The 17,946-nt window shown below is 43.6% G+C and overlaps 1 protein-coding gene across 1 annotated transcript in view; it reads right to left on the bottom strand.

Moving 5' to 3' along the window:
- TTC21A (tetratricopeptide repeat domain 21A) overlaps nucleotides 1-17,946 on the bottom strand; it is a 70,532-nt gene that overhangs the window by 41,159 nt on the left and 11,427 nt on the right. The window contains exons 5-12 of the mRNA XM_083189083.1: nucleotides 17,074-17,190; nucleotides 14,929-15,086; nucleotides 13,443-13,527; nucleotides 10,835-10,933; nucleotides 7,108-7,300; nucleotides 5,336-5,433; nucleotides 3,331-3,531; nucleotides 454-583 (exon numbers count right to left, since the gene is read on the bottom strand). Coding sequence (XP_083045209.1) covers nucleotides 454-583; nucleotides 3,331-3,531; nucleotides 5,336-5,433; nucleotides 7,108-7,300; nucleotides 10,835-10,933; nucleotides 13,443-13,527; nucleotides 14,929-15,086; nucleotides 17,074-17,190 — 1,081 coding nt within the window. The remainder of the gene's footprint in view (nucleotides 1-453; nucleotides 584-3,330; nucleotides 3,532-5,335; nucleotides 5,434-7,107; nucleotides 7,301-10,834; nucleotides 10,934-13,442; nucleotides 13,528-14,928; nucleotides 15,087-17,073; nucleotides 17,191-17,946) is intronic.

The raw sequence follows: 17,946 nt of genomic DNA, 5'->3' as shown, positions 1-17,946 counted from the left end.
ACCAGAATAACCCCCAGTATTGAGTGCGTGGAGAACACTGCGACTATTAGCAACATCTTAAATCCCACATAGCTTGTGTTTCACTGGTACTAACAAGGGTATTTTCCAACCACAATATAATTGTATAATATAATTATAATTTATAAGATCTTTGTTGGGCAACCCTCTGTCCTCCAATATGAGCTATTATCAGTCCCTTTTTGTCTTCATTAGCAGACGATTGCTACTAAGTCAGGGATCATTAGTTCAAACGGTATTGCTTAGTAAATACAGAGAAATACCCATTTTCCTGGCTATTTGATTAAACTGGGCGGCTGTTGAGAATAATTGTATCAACCTAATGTCATGGAGATGATTATGCAAATGATAATGCAATTTTGTTTCAATAATTTCTTTTAGCTGTTAAATATAAAATTACTATTCTTAATCACTTGGCGCCTTAAAGTAACATACCTGCTAAATAAATGACTTGAGCCATGAAATAAAGAGGTTCTGGTAGAGATGGTGCTACTGTAATTACAGGGGCTAAAATGGCAGAAACCTTTTCCAGCAGAGGTGAAACAGACTGGCCTGCGTATGTGGGCTGTATAAGCAACGACAAATAGGAAAATGTATTAATAAATGCACCAAACATAATACAAGTTTGAGAACTCAACCTCAATCACTTAGCAGCAAACATATAGTAATTCAAACTGAGCATACAAATGAGAAATGTCAGTGTACTGTATACCACAATAACAGGGCAGATTTTCCAGGTCTCCTTGCCAGCGGAGTAACAGGGAGGCAATGTCAAGCTTGCTCAGTGCACATTACATCATGACAGAGGGGGCGGGGCGACAGCATCAGGAAGTGCACTATAGCCGGGAGTGTCCTGAAGACGCTCCAAACAGCTGTACAGACTGCAGGGTATATGTTCTGCTAGCCAGAAGTAAGGGCCATGAATGGAATTTATATTGCTATATTGCTTACATGGAAGCAGAACTAATATGGTAATGCAGAATGTGACATCACACCTCCAGCTAGTATTGGTGGTACGAGCTGTATCCTAGGACCCATGGAATCGTGCAAGTTGGCCACTACAGATATATCAAAGAGGCCTATGATGGAGATCCAGGCCTCGGATGTCTGCTCTGTGTATAATATCCTCCTCCCCTCCACATTAACAACAGTTGTGTATATTATATCTCCGGTCCAAGGGCCTGATTCTGGTTCACGTGCAAAAGCAAAGTCTCTCTCTAATGGACAAAACCATGTGCACTGCAGGTGGGGCAGATGTAACTTGTGCAGAGATTTAGATTTAAGTGTTCTTTTGTTTCTGTGCAGGTTAAATACCATCTGCTTTATTTTTTTTTATTTATTTTTTTTATTTCCTTTTTATTCAATTTCTCATGCATTTAAAAATGACAGTACATAGACATTTCACATTACATATACATATAACATTGATATGACAAATTCACTTACTAACAATACACAAAACTTGCCCGCTCCCAGCCCTCCCCTTCTTCCGTTCCCATACCCCTCTCAGCTGTCTGAGCCATCTGCTTTATTTTTACACTGCAATATAGATATCAGTTTGAAGTACAAACCCCATCCAAATCTAACTCTCTCTGCACATGTTACATCTGCCCCCCCCTCCCCTGCAGTGCACATGGTTTTGTCCATTAGAGAGAGAATTTGCTTTTGCAACTAAAATCAGGCCCCAAATCTCAACATGGTACTTGTTTCCTATCTGGGCGCCCACGATTTTAATCGCGGGCATCGGGGGTAAAATCGGGGCCATCGCGGGCATCGCGGCCGATAAAAAATCGGGTGCGATGTGCCAGACGCGATGCCCGCGATTTTCCCATAGAGAACAATGTTAAATGCCTCAATTTACCCGCGATGACCGCGATTTACCATAGGAAACAATGTTAAATGGATCAATTTCCCCAAATTATCATAGGGAACAATGGGAAATGGGGCAAAAACACCCCTGAACATAAAAATGTCCCCCCAAAAGTAGTTGACGCCACCCCGCCATCAACGTGAACCCGAAGCGTGGCGAGCGCAGCGAGCCCGCGAGGGGCGGCGGTACGCGTCCTCCGACCTTTTCATGCCCTACTATCCACTAGGGCGTGGAGTGAGAATAGAATAGTGTGGCGAGCGCAGCGAGCCACCGAGCCCGAAGCGTGGCGAGCGCAGCGAGTCCCGCGAGGGGACGCGGATACCTTCACAGGTAAACGCGTCCCTTCGCGGGCTTCCCAGGTGTCCGCGTCGCCATGGACACCTGGGAAGCCCGCGAGGGGACGCGTATAACTGTGAAGGTATCCGCGTCCCCTCGCCACGCTTCGGGCTCGGTGGCTCGCTGCGCTCGCCACACTATTCTATTCTCAACTCCACGCCGACGTGGATAGTAGGGCATGAAAAGGTCGGAGGACGCGTACCGCCGCCCCTCGCGGGCTCGCTGCGCTCGCCACGCTTCGGGTTGGCGTGGATCGTGGGGTGGCGTTAAAAATTTGGGGGGACATTTAAGGGTTAATTGTGCCTATTTGGGCTCTGTAGCCCATTTAACATTGATTCCTATGGCCACATCGGGTCCATTGAGGCATTTAACAGTAAAATTGCGTCGGTCGGGCCATTTAACATTGATTCCTATGGGAAATCGGGTGCATCGCGTCGCGGGCATCGCGGGTACATTTATGGCCGGCCGCAACACGACCGACGCGATTTCCATGTTTAACATGGGTTTCAATGGGAAATCGCGGGCATCGCGTCGGTCGCGTCGCGGCCAGACATAAATGTACCCGCGATCACCACGACGGGCGCCCAGATAGGAAACAAGTACCCTCAACATTTATTAGGTCAACATCAGACTATCGATGGTCATCATGTCAATATTGAACAAGTTGACCTATTTCTACTATTGAGGTTGACCATTTTGACATTCAATATGTTGATACTGATGAAATGACCACAGTGTTGTAAAGGTGACATATTTTTTTTGCTGTCAGTCTGTCCCTTATGGTAAAGCTTATACTACCCTTAATGCTAACCATAACGGACATGTTGACATTCTGTCAATGTTGCCATTTTCCAGGCATCCACATTAATGATGTCAACACTTTAACTTTGCCAACATGACAACATGCCAAGCATGTCCACATGATGACTGTATCCGCATTAACAACCTTACTGTATCTCTCTTGTAATGATTTGTGGGCTTTTTATACCATATGTGTGTATGGCATTAGCAATCCTAATGGGCCATAGAAGCAATGAATGGATAGCAAATGCAATAACTGTGTGTAATCCTGCAATGCGGTGAATGCAGGGAACGGTGCTACTCACCTGCTTTGGGCAAAATGCCAAATACTCTTTCACAACATCAACAACAAAAGTGGGATTGAGTTTTTGTAAATATTCCACCCCGAGAGGCAGGCCGCTCATTGCTGCAAAGTGCATGTCCACAGCTTGTGTAAGATGGCCGACCACTACATTCTCCTCCTGGAGCTTCTTAGAAGCAAGGATTGCCTCCACATAGCACAGCTCCTGCAAACAGCACACAAACACCTGTCACATTAATAGGTACAATCCACACCAGTCGGTGAGCGGGCTGGCACTCCCCCAGTCCTTTGCCATGAACCCGGTGCCCTCAGGAACTCTGAGGAAATTTTTGAAGTGCAAAAAATAACTTCCAAATTTCGGGGCTATTACGCCCCTTTGTCAAGGTACAGAGGGGCGTAATAGCCCAGAAACGTTGGAGTTATTTTTGCACCTCAAACAAAATGACACAACAGCCGGTGCTTGGACACCAATGTTTCAAAGCTCCGTGGCTTCTTTATCAAGGTGTGTAGTAGTTCTCTACTACACACCTTGATAAAGAAGCCACGGAGCTTTGAAATGTTGGTGACCAAGCACCGGCTGTTGTGTCATTTTGTTCGACTGCCACTACAATCCCCCACACTGCAGATAGTACAAACAGCCATTGCTGTCTTTTCGCAAGAGGGCACCGACTCATTTACTCGCTTATGCTTTATGTAAACGGGGAGTGCCACCGAAGGAAATATAAATATATACACACACATTCTTCTATTTAAAGATGCACGATACAGTCACTTGAGTCAAAGGGCCCGATTCAGATTTCGCTAGCGGCTGCGCATGGGGCTGCATGAAGGAAAAATAATTTGATGGTCGCCCATCATCAAGTGATTTTTCCTCGGTTCGTAATGAAAAGTAAGTCAGGACTTACTTTTCATTTCACCGCTGTCCTCAGAATTCGGGGTGGGTGCTGGCATAATGTGACATGCCTATGTCTGCAGGGGTACACCCAGCAGGCTTCTGCCCCCTACCCACCCCGGTCCGGCAAGTGTGAAACTCGTCAAAGCCGTTCGCTCCCGGGGTTTGCACATCCACAAACCCCGACCATCGGGGAAGGGGGCGAATTTGGCCTTTTATGAACGGGTCTGAATCAGCCTCAACATGGGCATTAGTATATCACAAGTATATAAAACAAAATATATAATTTTTTATATATACAGAACAGATCAAAACAAAATGTGTCAAAGAAGAAAGATATAAAAGACCAGGGGGAATAGTGATGGATTAAAACAGATCCACCACCAATGACGGTACTTATTTGTTTCCTTTAAACTAACCTTTAAAACCAGGTGGAGATAACACTGAGGTACTGTCGGAAGCAGACAATGACATTTCCTCCTTTGACATATATAAATCTAAGCTAGTTATCACTCTATAACGGTGAGTGTGAATGACATATTACAGGTATGACCACCTTGGCGGCGCTGTTCATATGTCTTCAGTGTTTCCTTGTAGTTGGAGATAGGCTAGGTAATAGCGTTAAGGATCCAAAATTCTAAATTCACAGGAACCCCTTCACCTACTTTTCTTTTGCAAGTTGGATAGTTTGGGTCCAGAAGGAGGTAAAAGATGGGTATGACCACCAAATGTGTGCAGGTGTTCCTAGGCCCTTGGTACAACGCCAGCAAACAGTAGGAAGACCATGGAGCACAGATAATCTTAATAAAGGTGGAGCAGACTCAGACAAAGGGTAGACAGAGCACTTCTCATAAGGGCAAACAGAGGAACACTTCCATGGAAACAGCAGTCTGGCTACTTTGTGATCATTATACACCAGTTAGAGGAAGGGCCACATTATAACAGATGATCTAATATTATTCCTAATAACAATGGGCTAGGTGATTCCCCTCTCCCCACACTTCACTTCCTCTGGCATACAATAGAGCAGGTAATATATGTTGGTGTGATAACATGTATCCTTCGCACCTCTAGAACCCTTGTGTATGTCAGGACAACTCCGTGTATGAGGATTTACCTTTGATTTCCCAAGTGACTGCTGAACTTCATGCAGGAAATCAAGTTGTTGCTCTGCTTCATCATAGTTGTCCTGCAGTACCTGGCACTGTATAATTCCTACGGTTCCATGCAGAGAAAAACAGGGTCATAGTATAAGGATTGTGTATAGAAGTATAATGATATAACAGCAGCCTAGAATGATGCACATTACATCTTCAGAAATTTCAATAAATTAATATAAAAATATTTATCATTGAATTTAGATACTGAAATCTGTTGTGTGACGTTTATGGTACTGTAGAACCAGCATTTATTGTGTAATACAGATGTTTATATTAGATCATATTTTCTGAAAAATTATTATATTTTATTTATATGGTGCCACAAGGATTTCACTGGGCCTAATAAAGCACATAAACAAAGGAGCAAGCCAATAACAATGTACAGGTACAATGAAGGACAATTACATGGTATATAAGCTGCATCAGGGTACAGGACACTTAAACCGTCACCGGGATGGCAGTAATCAGGGGCTAGGTGCCTTTCCAGGGAGTAAGGAGTAGAAAATGGTTTAATAGAGGTAAAGCACATAAGGGGAGGGGCAGACAGACAGGGGTGACGCAGATGGAGTAGAAATCAGGATGTAATAAAGGGCTAGGATGAGAGATGGAATAGAAGTGAGCATGTATAGCTGGCCATACGACCTGCTCACGATCATGATTGTGTCACGATTTCCCTTCAACTCCCCCGCAGTCCCAGACTCCTGAATTGGTGTGAATTTTGTACACATGATGTACTCATGATGTGCACACAATCTGTCGCACGATCCAGCTGCTGCATATGACCGACTGTATTCACCTAAACTGCCTGAAAACTGCCCCTAAAATGACGCCGGTAACATGTCCTCATAAGCACACATGACCTGCACCCAATCACAACTGATCAGATGTGCAGCACGTCTGGTTAGAGGATCAACCACTCGACCCGCAGGACCACGCATCATGAGTAAACACCTCACGATGTGCATACAATCTGTCGCATGACCCTTCCGGCGCGTTCTGGTCCAATGTCGTTCTGGTCTATGGGGGCCTTAACAGTGGGTTAGAATAAGAGATGAGAGATGCAATGGTTTGATGAAGAAGCGTGTCTTGAGAGCCAATTTAAAGAGGTGGAGTCTGAGGGGGAGAAAGAGAGAATTCCAGAGGTAGAGAGAACCAATTGGCAATAGAGGTGGCATGTAATTCTGGAGCAAAAGAGGGCACGTGGGAGTGTAAAGGGAGATAAGGTCATATGTGTAAAAGATAAAGAAATGGGTGAGTGCTTTGTGAGAAAGTGTGGGAAGCTTGAATTGGATTCCGAAGGGTAGAGGAGCCAGTGTAGGGCTTGTAGGAGAGGGGAGATGGACATAATACACTTTGAGAGGAAGATGAGCCAGGCAGCAGCATTGAGGATAGATTGGAGTGGAGAGAGGCATTTATCAGGGATGCCACATAGGACGAGATAACAGGAGTCTAATCTGGAGATGACCACTAAGTGGATGAGTGTTTAAATAGCATCCAGGATGAGAAAGGGTCTGATCCTGTAAATAATTTTCCCATGCACCGGAAGTAGCATGCGTTGCACTGAATTAGATCACATACTATGGGGTGGTAGTCTCAGATTGAACCCATCTTCTGTGATGAAAATGTTAATGATGGAATATCACAATATACTACATTGATGCCTGTACATGGGAAACAGTATAAGAAAAGATTGGCACCTGCTCATAAAAGAATGCATATAGTTACATACCTATAAGAGCATCTATGTTACTCCCGTCCAGCTTCATAGCAGCTGAATACCAGCTGGCAGCTTGTGCCACATTGCCTTGATGTATCAGTTGATGGCCCAGTTCTGTGGCGAGCTCTGCATGTTCTGGGGATATTCTGTATGTGCGCTCACAGAATCCAGAGATCTCCTGTAGAACTGATTGGTGTCTTCCACACTGGGGAGAAGAATAAGATGAGAACTATGCCAAGTTAGACATCAAGGAGGTGAGAAACTCTTTACATATCTTCTGAACACTAAGGGGGGGTATTCAATCGCAGATGATATTTTGTTAGCTTCTGATGATGTCGGATACGTTTTTCCAACTGTCAAAGTTCGTGCATCAGCGAAAACAGGCGCCGATATTGGAAAACAGCTGTGGATTCATCACTGCAGCAGCTGTTTTGACAATGCAGATTCGACAAAGTTGAATCTCCACAGGTGAGTCCCGGATGATTATTTCCTGGCCTGGTGGAAATATTGGCCAAGATTTAATTCCCCCCCCCCCCCCCCCCATATAGGAGAATGGTCCCTGATATAATTTGTAGCAATATAGGTGAAGTCCAAGTGGTTTGTGATTTTGATTACATGTGTTTAATCACCATTCCAATTGGGGTTTATATATGTTTCCGGTACTTGTGTAGTTTCACCGCGCCATTTACAAAGTCATCGTAGTGTTGCTGTCAGCATCAGCGTAGTGTTCCCGCTGCCAGCGTAGTTAGCATAGTCAGCGTCCCTGTCAGCATCAGCATTGTGTTCCCGCAGCCAGCGTAGTCAGCGCGAAGTTTGCGTAGTCAGCTTGTGTGTGCGACTGTGTGTACGTTCACGCTTAACCGGAGCTTACGCAGTTAGCGTAGTCAGTCAGCGCTTATTGCATTGTGTGGAAATCATTGACCCTTTTAACCTGCCTGACATGACAGGTGTGAATGTGTTCCTGAAACACCCCCACTATCCATGTCAGCCCGAAACGTGGCGAGCGCAGCGGTACGCGTCCTCCTGACCTGTTCATACCCCCACTATCCATGTCAGCGTGGAGTTGATTTTATACAGTGTGGCGAGTGCAGCGTTCCCAAAGCGCGGCGAGTGGACGCGTAAAACGAGCCCGAAGCGTGACGAGCACAGTGAGCCTTGCGAGGATTACTTGACGTGTATTCCACATGTGTATTCCTCACGGGGCTCGATGCGCTCGCTACGCTTCAAGCTCATTTTCTGTGTCCCCTCGCTGAGCTCGCCATGCTTCAGGCTTCGTGGCTCGCCACACTTTATAAAGTCAACTCCACGCTGACATGTATAGTGGGGGTATGAACAGGTCCGGAGGACACGTACTGGGTACCCTCGTGGGGCTTGCCACACTTCGGGCTGGCATGGATAGAGGGGGTTTGAAATGGAGGCATTTGCCAGTATGTAACATGGAGCACTGGCAAATGCATCCTTTATTGTGCATGAGACGCACTTGCGCCCACACCACCCCCCCCCCCCCCTTTGTGCACAAGTTGCACACGCTACCGAATCCCTAACCCTAATCGTCTCCCTGAAGCGGACACGGGCATGGTTGCCATACCCTGCCGCACAAAATACTGAGACGCACAAGCGTAGGAGACGCTCGTGCGTCTGAGGCAGATGGAGCGCCTCTCCGCCGGTGCCCGCATGATCGCTTCTCCACGGGCATCCGCCAGTGCAGGGAATCTGGCGGTTACCAGCGCTGTGTGAGAGGCTAGGCTCTCTCACTAGGCTTGCCAGGGACACAGGGGACAGAGCTGCAGGTCGCAGAGACAGTACTACGCTGCCTGACGGGGACACTACGCAAGGCTGCCGCTGGGACACTACGTCCTTGGGCTACACTGACAGTGTAGCGTTAGGTGGTGCCTTGAAACTGCACAAGTACCATGTTTGTATTTGTTAATTAAATGGCTGTAATAATAAAAAAAAAATTAAATTTTGCACATGTGCTTTACTGATTTGTAAGATTTACCTTTTTATAGTTATTGTTATATGACACAGAAGTGCAAATTGGGGAGCGCAGTACATAAACATGTAGCATCATACAATCAGAAGTAGCTTGATGACTTTAGATTGCACTTTACACCAAAGGTTAAGCACCCACAAGCATATAATGTATGTGTCTTTCTTGTGGTCTGCATGTGATGCATTTTCTACAAGCACACCCTTACTTTATATTGGATAGTATTTAAACACACCTCCTACAACATCTACGTACAAGTGAGGTAGCAAGCACACAATCCGTCCCAGTCACCATAGTGGTGGATTTCTTTATTAAGACTTATTTATAATGCTCCAGCGCACTATACTGTGTAGGAATGTTTTGGTGCACTGACATGTACAGTACAAACTAGTGCTATTTTGGGGGGGACAAATGGATCGCAATTGTATCCAACTTTATGGCTTAATGTTTAACCCTTTGAGTGATCATCATAGTAATGACCTGTAATGTTGACCTTATGTACTGTAGGACATATAATGTTTTACACAACATTTTTTATTTGAATTTATACAAGGTATAACACAAATGTTGGCCCTCAAAGGGTCAAATATTCTTCCTGTATAACAATGAAACACAAATATAGTTACCTATAAAAAGATAAAGTTAAATTAAGCAAATGTTCTATCGTCTGTAAAACTGGATCTACAGTAGAACAGCTTTTCAGAAGGAACACAACCAATGTTTTCCTCTGTGTCCCATAATCCTTTATATTAACTGTCAATTGTGTTCATGTGCGTTCATGCTAGGGAGCCAAGATGAAGGAAGCAGGTGTAGAAAAGGAATAGGCTAAAGGTACATATGCATTACTCTTTACTGTGTGACGTTCATTTAATTTATATTTAAATAGAAATGAAACTATTTTCTACATTGGCACTTTCCTGTTCATTGTAAACTAAAGTCGATATTGTTAGGTTATATATTAAGTGTGTAGATGGCAGTACGGATGGTGTAATGGTTAGCGTTAATTCAGCACTGAGGTAAAGGGTTCGATTTCCACCATGGCTCTAACTGTATGGAGTTTGTATATTATTATTATTATTATTATTATTAATAACAGTTTCTTATATAGCGCATACAAATTCTGTAGCACTTTACAGAGTATAGTTAAACATTCACATCAGTCCCTGCCCCAGTGGAGCTTACAATCTATATTCCCTACCACATGTACACGCACACAGACAGTCTAGGGTTACTTTTTGTTGGGAGCCAATTAGCCTACCAGTATATTTTGGATTGTGGGAGGAAACCTAAGTACCTGGAGGAAACCCGCGCAAGTACAGGGAGAATATACAAACTCCACACATGGTGGGAATCGAACCCATGACCTCAGTGCTGTGAGGCAGTAATGCTAACCATTACACCATCCGTACTCCCCGTACTTGCGTGGGTTTCCTCCGGGTACTCCGGTTTCCTGCCACAGTCCAAAAAATATACTGGTAGGCTAATTGGCTCCCAACTAATTAACCCTAGAATGTCTGTGTGTGCATGTGGTAGGGAATATAGATTGTAAGATCCACTGGAGCAGGGACTGATGTGAATGGACAAATATTCTTTGTAAACGCTGCATATAAGAAACTGTTAATAAATAAATATATTCTGTTTATGGGCCACCCAGACCTTAGCTCAATTTGATCACAATCTGTAAACATAAATTAAAATCTTTAGGTTTAGTCCCAGTTTCCAGATATTATGAAGAGGAATTATTCTTACCAAATTAAAAACTACAAGGAGTTTCTGGAAATGTAATACTGGATTCCGTGGTTCCAAAGTCTCCAGAGCACTGATCAATTCTTTCACATGGTTAAGTGCCTATAAAAATGGGTGTAGTAGAATGTTATTGTGCTAAATAGAATACAAACTTTCAATTTAATGTGCACCTAAAAAATACAATATTACAATAATACAATAAAAAAATACTATAATCACTAATTACATTATATAATGATAAATGATGCCTTTTATAAATACAACTTGTGCTTCATGCATTGCAATAAAACAAGAACAGCACTATAACAGTGCAGCAATAATTGTTCTAAGCACTGTTAAAGGAGTAAGAAAACTGGATATAAATACTTACCTAATAAATCCTTTTATTGGAGTCCATAGGGGGGCACAGATACACTGGGAATAGCTTGGTGAGGTTAGAGTCTTGGCACCAAGTAGTTTAAAAAAAATTTCCCAGCAGCCCCAGACTCCCTCTATGCTTTTTTCAGGCGCTCCTTCTTTGTGTCCCTCCTTCACATGTATTTCAAAGGGTTATTCATGAAACATGTAAGGAAAAGACAGGAATATAGTGTAAAACCATAAAATATGAAATGAATAAATCCCAAAAGATGTGTTTTAATGGGAACCGTACCCTATTTAATTGTCCACCAAACAAGTAGACAATTTGCGCATGTGGTTAGTAAGTATGGAAACCAGGTCTTCAAATGTGGTCCTCCTTATTTTTCCATATTTCTCCCGTAAGTAGAGAATATACAAAAAGATATCTCCATATGGTGAAATACCGTTTTAATGAAGACACATAAATTTAAAACATTCAACATGAAAATTGGGATAAATGTCTTGGACTCTCACCAGAATGAGATGTCTACTCAAACAAAAGCAGACTCAAACAGCATAAGGTGGTATTGCTTCAGGCGTCCCTGGGTGCTGCTCGATCTCCCGGTCCTGGTGGTCTGTCCAAAGCGCATAGATCCCCTCCGCCAACACGTTTCAGACTGATTTTGTCCTTTATCAAGGCTTGGAGACATGTTGTCTTACTGGGGTATTTATACCCAAACATACCATTTACAACAATTGGCCTAATTCCAGACATAGACTACTAACCACTAGTGCATCCTATACATTCACATGGAGACATTCTGAAAGTCCAATCCAGTTTTTGTGATCACCGGCATCATGCTCATGCTGAAATCAGCTGTGGTATCGCCAGGCTCCGTTCCGGAACTTCCGTGCGTTCCACCGTCAGTGGAAGCCGGAAGTTATTGCGTTCCACTTGCCAGGATGTGTAGTAATGCGGTGCGTCATCTGCATGCGTGTTTCCGATCGAGCAGCACCCAGGGACGCCTGAAGCAATACCACCTTATGCTGTTTGAGTCTGCTTTTGTTTGAGTAGACATCTCATTCTGGTGAGAGTCCAAGACATTTATCCCAATTTTCATGTTGAATGTTTTAAATTTATGTGTCTTCATTAAAATGGTATTTCACCATATGGAGATATCTTTTTGTATATTCTCTATATGGAAAAATAAGGAGGACCACATTTGAAGACCTGGTTTCCATACTTACTAACCACATGCGCAAATTGTCTACTTGTTTGGTGGACAATTAAATAGGGTACGGTTCCCATTAAAACACATCTTTTGGGATTTATTCATTTCATATTTTATGGTTTTACACTATATTCCTGTCTTTTCCTTACATGTTTCATGAATAACCCTTTGAAATACATGTGAAGGAGGGACACAAAGAAGGAGCGCCTGAAAGAACTGTCGGTATTTTGTCTGTTGTGGTTCTATGTGAAGTGTGTCTGGTGACACACTTGCCGTGCAGATCAGGCTGCCCCGCAGCGCAGTATTCAGTTCCAAAAAAACCCATTGTATTGCTTGTATTTCCCTCTATGCTTTACTTTAGCCATAGCCTCTACCAAGCAAGTTAGGCAGTAGAATCGAGGAGAAGGTAAAGGAAGAGGAAGACCGTCATACATGCCGACACTCAGTGGAGCGAAGACCCAAGCAAACCAGGGTGGGTGCCTTGTGCTCCCTATATGTCCACTAGGGGGAACATTTATGCTGGGGAGTCTTAAAGCTGTCCCCTTAAGGGCGGTGATGATCCTGAGATGTGGTGAGAACTGAAAGCCCAAAACTTGTCACAAAGGTATCAAGGTGTAGCAACGAAGAATCATGTGGGCTAAAAACAAATCAAATAAATGAAAACAACAAAAACTGTCGAGAGTAGCACCCCCTAATAAAATGGTGCTGGTTCTTGTCGGCCCCAAACCAAAACTGGCTTGCTGGGGTCCAGGTGCAGGTTATAGCAGAGAGGGAGTCTTGGGCTGCTGGGAAATATTTTGTTTTAACTAATTGGTGTCTATACTCTACCTAGACTCTACCTCTTCTTCAAGCTATAGGCAGCAGGACCCCATGTCTTAGATAAACCACTTTAAATATTTGATATTATGCAAAAGCTCAGAATAAAATGTGTGTAGAGGTGCATTCACTTCCACTTTTTCAGTCTCCATGTCTCAGAGCATTTTCAAGGCTTTATTGATTGATTGCTTTCCCAAAATGAAATCAAACCAATGAATCCCACTAACCTTAAGCACGTTTCCTTCCCTGGTGAGGCAGTAAATGAGCAGCATCTGCAGAGCGTCAATGTTATTCCTTTCTATCAGTAAGATTCTGCAAGAATAAAATAAGCAGATTAGTTTTACACTTTGTCATCTATCTATCTACCCTAAAACAATATAACTATATTCCTGTTGTATATTTCGGTACTTGTGTATTATCTGGGCGCCCGATTTTTTTCATCGCACGCCACTACTTAAGGCATGCGATGCGATTTTTCATTGTAAAGACCCAATTTTTAATTGTATAGTCACCCATGGGTGATTTCATACCCCCACTATCCAACTACGCATGGAGTTGATTGTATATAGCGTGGCGAGCGGACTACTTTACATGTATTCTGCGTCCCCTCACGGGGCTCGCTGCGCTCGCCACGCTTCAGGCTTGGTGGCTCGCTGCGCTCGCCACACTATATAAAATCAACTCCATGCGTAGTTGGATAGTGGGGGTATGAAATCACCCATGGGTGACTATACAATTAAAAATCGGGTCTTTACAATGAAAAATCGCATCGCATGCCACTATATTGCATGCGATGCGATGCAATACAATGAAAAAATTGGGCGCCCAGATGTTACACAAGTACCTATATTTCTTGTAAATGGATTCAAAATTCCTAAGTAATTACTCATAACAGCATAAAGCACATTATACAATTGCTAGGCCTAACCTAGACAATGAGGTATATACTAAACATTTAAAAGAACAATAGCGACACACAAAAGCATTTTACTGTATTGTTACTGCCCTTTTAAATCCCAGAACACGCTGAAAGGAAAGTGACAATGCCAGAGACATGGCCCTTCAAGACGCTAAACCAAATTCCGCTGTCTAGCTCCAACTGGAAATAATGAAGCAACCACACCAGCCCTAAGAATGAAGTTAGGGAACCCCTTTCGCTTACCCCAAGAAATATAAGCCATCCAGACCCAACAATAGTACCTAGCCGACACTGGTCCTTCTTGGTTCGAGCCAGGCAGTTTGAAAACCTCTAAGAATTACGACTATGGATTCAAGACACTAATCAGGAAGTTACTACTCAAGCTACTACTGCTACTCAGTATATATATATACAAATTTTTGTCACAAGGAAAAATGTTTAATGAAGATAAGTCAGTGATCAGTGGTGCTGAGAGTGTGTGGGGGGTACTAATTACCTAGGCTCAGGTCTAAAGGAGGGGCCCTGTGGGGCTTCCATTACCTGGCAGCAGCAGCAGCTCTTCTCAACTCAGCACCTGCTGTATTGTGCCAGGTTGCAGTGGGGCCAGGGAGGTGCCTACAGTTTTTTTTTTTCTGGAGGTGCATGGCCATACCCCTACACGATTAGGCCACGCCCCTGAAATGTCCCTGGGCCTGGTCAGGCTATCTACTGCCCTGTCAGGTATTAGCATTTTGAAATATACATTCACATTGCATAAAAAGTATTTTTTTGGAACATAGATTCGACAAACCTACCGTTGTGCGATTTCAATGCTTTGATCCCAGTCTTGCTGTGCTAGCACATACTTCATCTTCAAAGTAAGTGCTATTGTAAATTTAGGAAAACTGACAATTATTTGATTGATTATATCCAAGGCTCCCGAAAAATTCTTCTGCATGAAGAAACACTCAGCCTGCAGGGGAAATAATAACAATAAACTGGACAAATAAGGAATACTGTATATAAAACACAAAACTGCTATATTAGGGACCTAATGTTCTTCTTGCACATACAATTATTTGTTAAGAATCTAACATTCAAATTCAGGAGTTTATTTATGGCTGCTGAAAATCCCATGGCAAAACCACCCCTGCCAATGAAAAACAGCTACCGTATTTATCGGCGTATAACACGCACTTTTTTCCCCCTGAAAATAGGGGGAAAAGATGGGTGCGTGTTATACGCCGATATGTGCGTGTTATACGTCGATATAGCGAGGGAGCGCCGGAGCGGGCACCCCCAGAGGGACAGGCGGCAGGACGCCGCACACAATAAATACGCTGGTGCAACACTGGAGCGGGCACATGCAGAGGGACAGGCAGCCGGACGCTGTGCAGCGTCCAGCCGCCTGTCCCCCCGCATGCACCCGCTCCAGCACCACACCAGCACATCATGTGCAGCGTCCTGCCGCCTGTCCCCCCGCATGCACCCGCTCCAGCACCACACCAGCACATCATGTGCAGCGTCCTGCCGCCCGCCCCGAAGGCACCCGCTCCAGCGCTCATATTTACCGGGATTCTGTGCAGCCTGTACGGTACTTATGCGAGGAGGCTGGCTTCCAGTGTCTAAGATGGCTGCCGGTCTTTTACAGTCCTTTTACATTACATGGAGGGAGTTGCTACCTGTTAATACCTTGACACACGTCAACAGTATTATATTATATTATATTCTATATATATATATATATATTATTATTATATTCTAATGTAACATTTGAGGTTCACCATTTAATGTTTAGCAGCTGGGTACAATTAAATATAAATATAATAATTATATAATTATTATTATAAGTTCTGAGTTACCCTTATTTTGCTTCAAAGTTTTTATTTAGAAATTTTACTTTTTCCTGAGATTTCCCTTTTAAAATGAAGGTGCGTGTTATACGCCTGTGCGTGTTATACGCCGATAAATACGGTATTTAGTAAGTAAATGGCCAAGTGTAGCTGTTACAGACACACGGGCCCTATTCTGAGTTGCACACAATGCTGAGGTTTACAGAGCTGAGTAATTAAATCCCTAAAGACTGGCAGGGCATGTGTTTCTCACAGTGTGTGCGCAGAGACGCAGGTGCAGTAGACAAGCATTGTATCAGAAATGTATAGGAAATGTGCTGGGCCTTCCTGGGTTCTGACTCGGAGTTGACACCAGCCCTAGTAAAATGGCATCTGAAGACACAGTTAATGTATGCAACTCCCTCCCCCCAAACGGTTGCTGACTGTCAGTCAACCAACATCTGAATTCACATGGCAACCACCATCACAAAACCATTGTGGCACAAGAACAGTGCAGCTCGGATACATGCACACAGGGGAGTAAAACTCCCAGATGCAATGTCGTCCCCAGCTCCAAGTCCTAAAGGGGCACCTGCATGTACAGCAGCATCTGTGTGGTTAGCAGTGGGATCCACATGTAACCGCTGCTCCTCCAACGGAGTTCAGAGGCATACCTGCTGCTGCATGGTTAGTTGGCTCTATCCCAAGACCCTGCTGACACCTGGAATAGGGGTCATGACAGCCAGTGCTGCAGCAAGCGACAGTGACTCTAACCTGCCTCTGGGTAACTGGGATGAACGTATGCCCCTGCATGCACAGTAGACAAACATCGGCCAGTTGCAAATACATCACAAATGCATAACCTCTTATTGAGGCCCTTGGAGAACCTTCCCAATAATGTTATGAGGTTTGGTGAAGAACATTTGAGGACCTCACAGAAATGATTAATGAATGTCTGTATCTGTAATCCAGATAGTGATAGAGTAGGTTCCTACACATTACTATGCGAGTTTCCTCCGAGCATAGCATCCATCCATTTTTTATAGCGGATACAGGAGAATAAGTAGCAGACTAACATGTAGGACAATTTTGAACAGATGACAGCCCTGACTGAAGAAAGTAATTTACCTTTCCAATGACTCCAAATAAATTCTTATTGTCTTGCGTTCCTTCATCAAAATATTTTACACATTTTGCAGCAGCGGTCCCAGGAGACAAGTACAGCCATCCTTTCAGCACCAATCCCTGAAAGAAAGCACGATTGTAGCAATCTCAACAATGATTTGATGGTAGGAAACAATATCTTGTTTTTAACTTAAGGAAAGAAAATTAACTGTAAAAAGAAAAAAAAAAAACAATTGGACATGGTAATCACAGTAAGGGTCAATGACAAGATGCTTGGCTTGAGACATATTACAGACTTCCACTGACAACACAAAAGAATGATAGACATGTTGCATATACTATTTGTATACTGTATATCGCTGGCAATGGTGTAGCTGAGAGTGACCACCTTCCCTGGCAAGGTTACATGTATTATATACATTTTTCACCATTAGTTGACACATAGGGGCCCTTACAAAATTGGAACCTACAATAGATCTACTTTTGTCCCTGGACCAGTCCATTGTAATATGGTATAAATTACCTGGATACCATATATGTATGGTACATAATATTAACTAGGGCACTGTAATGTGGCGCAATATGAAATGGAGGCACTATAGTGTGGCACTACATGACCTGGGGGCTCGTTATGTCACATAATATGATCTGGGGGGGGACACTGGGCCAGATGCATTCAGCTTTAAAAAGTGACACAGTGGAGAGTGAACAACCAGACAATCAGCTCCTAACTGTAATTTCAAACCTAGGCTGTAACATGACAGCTGATTGTCACTCTCTATTTTATCACTTTTTGAAGCTTAGTGCATCTGGCCCACTGAATGTCGGGGATGGCAAACTGGTCCTCAATGACCCTAACAGTTCATGTTTTCCAGA

The sequence above is a fragment of the Crinia signifera genome, chromosome 5 (assembly GCF_055691185.1).
Source record: "Crinia signifera chromosome 5, ASM5569118v1, whole genome shotgun sequence".
NCBI lineage: Eukaryota > Metazoa > Chordata > Amphibia > Anura > Myobatrachidae > Crinia > Crinia signifera.
The sequence above is the reverse complement of the archived record's forward strand: the minus strand, read 5'-3'. Positions and strand labels throughout refer to the sequence as shown.